Genomic DNA, 6,271 nt, shown 5'->3' on the forward strand with positions numbered 1-6,271 from the left:
GTCGGCCCACAATAGCATGTTAATGATATCGGTGCAACCCATATAGCCCGAAGGCGTATAAACCAACCTTTGCAGTGTAGAATTAAGTAGCATTACTGCTAAATTGTGAATTTTCTGGTGTGCAGTTTGCATTACAATTAATTTAGGCATACTATATTAAAGGGGTAGTGTGCTATTTTAGACATTTAGCCCTATTTGTGGTCTGTCTACCATAAACCTGAAACATGAACATGATCTCCTGTGAAATGTATCACAATCCAAATGTTTTTACATTTTCAGCATGGCTGGGACATAAGCATTCCCCTGGTGCTTATTTTCACTGTTCCCACAGAGGACTATGTGCAAGTCATGACAAACACCTAAAAATATTTGGATTGCAATACATTCACAGGAAAGCATACTGAAACTGATAAAATTACACCCTGTGTTTGCTGTATCATGTTCATGTTTCAGGTTCATGGTAGACAGACCACAAATAGAGCTAAATGTCCAACATAGCACACTACCCCTTTAAGCATATGGGCCAGTAATGATAAGAGTATATTTTAAATCCTGACATGACCTGTTCCTCTGGGCATTCTTTCCCCCTGGGGAAATGTGCTGTCCCCTCCACAGGCTCCAGAATGACCTAGAAGAGGGAAGAGGTGGAGCAAATGAGAATGAGAAAAATAGAAGCAGCATAGAGAGAGAGAGAGAGAGAGAGAGAGAGAGAGAGAATGAGACAAACCAGAGGAATTAAGACATGTAGAGAAAGAAAGAAGGATGGGATTGCTCTCTGAATTGCTCTCTACTTGTGTCACTTGAATACGACTCAAGTCTGTTCAGTCGTGTCTCAGGAGATAAAGAGGAGGCCTTCATGCTTAACCACAGCACCACTTCAAGACATCAGAGCGAACGGGACTGGAACCTTGTTCCTTTTAGAGGCACAATGCTGTTGTACCTGATCAGGACCCTTTTCCAGGTGAACATCTATTCTGACCCTAAGAGCATAGATGCTGGCGACTACACAGATATACTCTTCAACTCAACAGCTGAGCCATCCGACTCAGTGAATGCATCTCCCCTCCATGCTAGCATCTTCAGTGGTGAGTAAATACATGGAAGACACTCAACATAGTTGCCCTCTTTGAATGTGAAAGACAGAACGCTCTACAAGCTGAAACATATGTCCAATGTAATATGTAAATAACATCTGAATAGAAAACAGTGTAGACTGTTCAGAGAAGTGGACGAGAGAGAACTGTCTTTGATCAGTCTTCTATCTTCTTCTAATAGACATCTACTGAACAACTGAGTGTGCATGTGTGCGTGTGTGTGTGCGCATATATATATATATATATATATATATATATATATATATATATATATATATATAAATATATATACATATAGTTTATTATATAGTGACTGCGTTTGATGTTCAGGCTAGAATAAACAGATCTAACCCCATAGGGTTTGTACTGGGGTGAACGGAGGGAGAGTCCGGAGTGCCCTGCACTGCCCCCGGCTGGCTGTGATCCCAGGGGGGCGCCACAGAGCCAGCCACCCATTCACCTCCACTCATTTTGACCTCTCCCCAGTGAATTACGAGCCGCCCAAACACGGCCCGGTTGGCCATTCACCTAGATTCAACCACCTAATATTGGTTGCTTAAACAACAACTAAATGAAGAAGATATCTAAATTGATGTCTAAAGCCGATTTGACTCCTCATTATAACGTAAAGCCAGCGTTCTAAAAAAACAACAACCCCACCTTCCATCAATCAATCAATCAATCAAAGCTTTATTTGTATAGCACATTTCATACCCAGAGGCAACACAATGCGCTTTATAGAGAACAAGGAAGGAGGGCATACGACCCACCTCTACATATTCTAGAGGGAAGCAAAAAAACAGTAATCACCCGGGGGCCAGATAAGTGAGCTGTAAAAATTCTCCCCTGACCCCTCTCAACAAGGCGATGGAGCAAGCTCCAGGAGTATATTTGTCTACCGGCTAAGAACATTTATAAAGCAATACATTACATTAAATTACATTTCAGAGTAAGAGAGGCTAAACAAGCATCATAGGAGAGACATGGCAAATACTGGTGTGTGTTTGCTATGGCCCAGGCCTAAAGCCGGAAGTGGGCTGGTGTATGTCTGTGTGTACGTGTTGTGTGTGTTAACTAAATGCTACGACATCCACAGCAGACACAGGGGTATCTATCGGACTCCAGGAGGTCTGCTGGTGACAGTGGGGCATCCACTGGATGGATGGAGAGAGAGAGGCACTAGGGAGAGGGAAGGCAGAACAGGGTTAGTAGCACACAGAGCCATAAAAGCAACACAGATATTAAAACAGGCAACCTGGAGCAAGCTCCTGGAATATATTTGTCTAACAGCTAAGAACATTTATAGAGCAATAAATTACATTAAATAAAATTTTCAGAGCAAGAAAGGCTAAGAGCATCAGGTCCAGGCCTAAGCCGGATGTGGACTGATGTTTGTCTGTGTGTACGTGTTGTGTGTGTTAACTAAATACTACGACATCCACAGCTGACACGGGGGTATCTATCGGACTCAGGGTGGTCTGCGGGCGACAGTGGGGCATCCACTGGACCTGGTTAGAAGGTAGGAGGGAGAGAGAGAGGCACTAGAGAGAGGGGAGGCAGAAAACGCTTAGTAACACACTGAGCCATTGAAGCAACACAGCTGTCAGAACAGAACAAGCCTGTTTCAGGGTAACCAGCTTCTGTACGTGTACACTACTTGATATACATACAGTGCATAGCAGGATATACACCGATGTATACAGAGGATTCACAGGTAGGTTTGAGGCTGCCTTTCTGTGTCTCAAGATCCTGGCTAGTGATTGTAGGCTAGGTCGAAAAGGTACGTCTTGAGATCTCGCTTGAAGACCTCCGTTGTTTCGGCCCTTCTTAGGCACTCCGGTAGGATGTGAAATGATCCAAGTATAATAACACCCAAGTGAAAATATATCCTGCGCCCCGGCGGTACAGCGCGGAGGCAAAAATGCAGGAATCAAGTAAAATACAATATAAAAATAAAAAAAAGTGCAACAGTTATCAGGCTCCTTACCTGCATCCTTCGCAGGTTTAGTGTCATGTCTTTTTCAGTTTGTTCATGTTATGCAGTGGTGTCAATGGAGTCTCCTCAACAAGGCCACTAAATATTCCTTATGGCATTCACATCATACAACTTGTAAACTCTATTTACCTGTGACTTATGTACACTATGTTGCTGCACCCTCTAGTGGTTGACTAGAGTACTTACATCAAGTGTTTCACTCAGAGTATTATTGCTTTACATTACAGTCATGAATGAGTTGATCATGAGCCAAGATGATGTTGACATGGTGCTGGATGAAGGTTTTCGATATGTAGGCCCTATAGATTAATAAGCCTAGTTATTTTTGATCCACAGTGGATAATGGGTTTACTTTTGGTAGTTTTTAATTTTTACATGGTATTTCTTGAGGTTTTCAAAAGCAACATGGGAGCAACAATCACAGACCTGCACCCTGCTAAAACGGAGGAGGAGCTGCTGGTCTTGGAGGAGCAGCTGAAGGACAAGGATCATCAAAGGAAGATGGTGAGTAACTTCAAGGCAGAACTTTGTTCCTTATTTTTGCAGAGAAGTGTTAAGGAAATGTAAAAGTAAAGGATTGTCTTTATGTTTTGCAGACACGATATCTGAGTTCCATTGGCGGCAAAGATCTGCCAGATGTGGTCTGGCGGGTGCTGTCAGCCATTGCCATACACAGAGTGTGGTGTGTCTACAGCGTCCATGGGAAGAGGGGGAAGAAGCCTCTGAAGAATATGACCCTCTACAATGTCATATTACGTAAGGGATTGTTCATATTTTCGCAAAATAATACATTGTCTTTGCTTCATGCCATGTGCATTGAAACCATTCCCTTTTTGGTTAAAAGGTGCAGTTATGGCCTGTAAGCCAAGCACCACTGTGACGGAGGTGTCTGCCCAGCTGCAGGAGATGCTGAAACATGCCCCTGCTCGATGCAAAAAGGTATGTGATGTCAGGCAGTTAATTTTCTCGTATCCAGTGACATGGCACGCTTCCAATGAACGTATGCGACTTGCTTTTACAGCCATTTCATTATGTCCTTAGGCATCTGCTCCAGCCCAGCTGACCTCCCCAGCCCAGCCCCTGACCGCAGCTCCAGCCCTGACCACAGTGGAGTATTCAGATGAGGATGACCTCTTCTGCCCAGACCCTCGATTCAGATGTGGGTGACCCCCAGCCCGTCTCCCTAAACCTGCCTTTCCAGCCTGCCAGGATGGATGCCTTTTTTGTAAATAGTTTTTGTAAATTTTAACCTTTTTTGTGTGGGATACAACGGTCTGTTCCCGGTCTGCCTGCCACAGAATGCGCACTGTTTCATTTTTGTTTTTAGAACTTTTGCAATTGTCAGATAATGGGTTGCTAGCCAGAGCTTGTACATGCTTTTTTTTGCTTTTCTGGCTATGCGTAATGTGACAGACCGTAAACCTCATCCTTGTAAATATGTATAGCCTACTTATAATTTGTAATGTACTTTGTGTAATAAAATGTTCTAAACTGTTCAGTCTTATATTGGTTTGTATCATAATGCTTGCTGCTATATCCCCATATAGCATTAATTCGTTTTTGTACTGGTAAATGCTAAATACAGCCAGTGGTACTGCAAGTGCTAATATAGCCAGTGGTCAGGGTTTAGTAAGTAAGTGACCATATTTGCACCGTGCGAAAAAGACGTGCAGACCAAGTCATATAAATACCTGTAAATCTAGTGTCAGCCAGGTGAGTTTATGACGGAGGTTCCTGCCCACGTTTTTTGCACGCGGCCGCACCGTATTTGCACCGTGCGAAAAAGACGTGCAGGTCAAGTCATATAAATACCTGTTAATCTAGTGTCAGCCAAGTGAGTTTATGACGGAGGTTCCTGCCCACGTGATCACGTGCGTTCTTTGCACGCGGCCGCAACTTCGGAATGACGTGTCGTTCTTACGTAGCGTCTACTAAACGGCAGATCTCGCGTTTCCGTAAATGGCCGCGTAACTTCCGCACGCGGCGCAGACGAATCGTCACCTATAGCGGTCGTATGTCGAACGTTTGCGCAACCTGCGTGTGTTAGTAGGGAAAGCCCGTCACAGATCAAAGTTAACTGACCAACATCTCAGATCTATCCTGAGAATTGCCACAACAAAACTAACTCCAGACTTTGATGCACTGGCAAAAAAAGGAGACCAACAACACTGTTCCCACTGAAATTTGAGTTTTTCTACTGTGTTATGAAAAAAATGCATATGGAAAATTTGGAAGTGCGTTAATTAAGAGCAATGTAAGTAAACTTACTGTGCTATGAGGTTTGCACACGCTACACACAACGCTTTAGTATATCCGGCCCAAACACTCCATCCAAATGCTCCTGGCCCGGCCCCTCTGTCAAATTTGAGAACCCATTGTGGCCCGCGAGTCAAAAAGTTTGCCCACCCCTGGGTTAAGGGCACTGAAATGTGGTATGTGCTTGCTGAGAATGAAACAGGAAGTTCTGACACACTGAGAGAAAACATCGACTTGATTGCAAAGGAACAAGGACAACCGTCAGTCCCCAGCTCCAGGTTCAAATCCCCACCTAGCGCATTTCCTGGATCCTTTCTACCTCTATTATCTGGGCTACACGTCTGCTCAGGTCAGTGAGCAGCAGTTGTGGATGAGATTACTGACCCATTCTCTCTCACGCTCTCTCCAACCCACATCTCTCTCACCTTGTTTCTACTTGTCAGCGAGTATTGCTCTACAGCCTATAATTCTGTCTACAATCACCCTGTAACCACTCAACAGAATGTTTGCATGAAGAACTTCTTAAGCACCAGACGCACTGGAAGAGTCTGCCGCTAGCATTTTGAAGTACACCAATTGTTTTAAATGGCCGATCACGCACCAAAAGCGTTTTGAGGCGAGTCAAACTGCCTTGACGCTTCTACTCCGAACTTGTTTACATTTTGGAGCGTCAAATGGGGACAAATCAATCTAAATTAAATCAGCTCCCTATCAAAGCTGATGCCTGCAGTGCGCCATAGGAGCGTCAAATGGAGTCAATTGACTCTTCCAGTGCGTTTGGGGCTTTAGTCTATGGAAACTGACTGACTCATTCTGCATTTATGCACCCTGTTGAACATACGTTACATAAAAAAAAATTTCCATAGTTTACAAAGTATCATACTTTATACATCAACAGTAAAGGAGCTAGATTTGAGATGTTACG

General features: G+C 43.8%; 1 protein-coding gene across 1 annotated transcript; it reads left to right on the plus strand.

Moving 5' to 3' along the window:
* Positions 1–3,495: 3,495 nt before the first annotated feature.
* On the plus strand, positions 3,496–4,390 carry LOC311329132 (uncharacterized protein; the record flags this gene model as incomplete). Its single annotated transcript, XM_084463011.1, has 4 exons — positions 3,496–3,594; positions 3,687–3,846; positions 3,935–4,029; positions 4,132–4,390. 4 exons carry the CDS (start codon positions 3,496–3,498, stop codon positions 4,255–4,257), a joined length of 480 nt encoding a protein of 159 aa, XP_084319137.1. The 3' UTR covers positions 4,258–4,390.
* Between the last annotated feature and the right edge of the window lie 1,881 nt (positions 4,391–6,271).

Source organism: Borostomias antarcticus (assembly GCF_949987555.1).
Source record: "Borostomias antarcticus genome assembly, contig: scaffold_60, whole genome shotgun sequence".
In the NCBI taxonomy this organism is placed as follows: Eukaryota; Metazoa; Chordata; class Actinopteri; order Stomiiformes; family Stomiidae; genus Borostomias; species Borostomias antarcticus.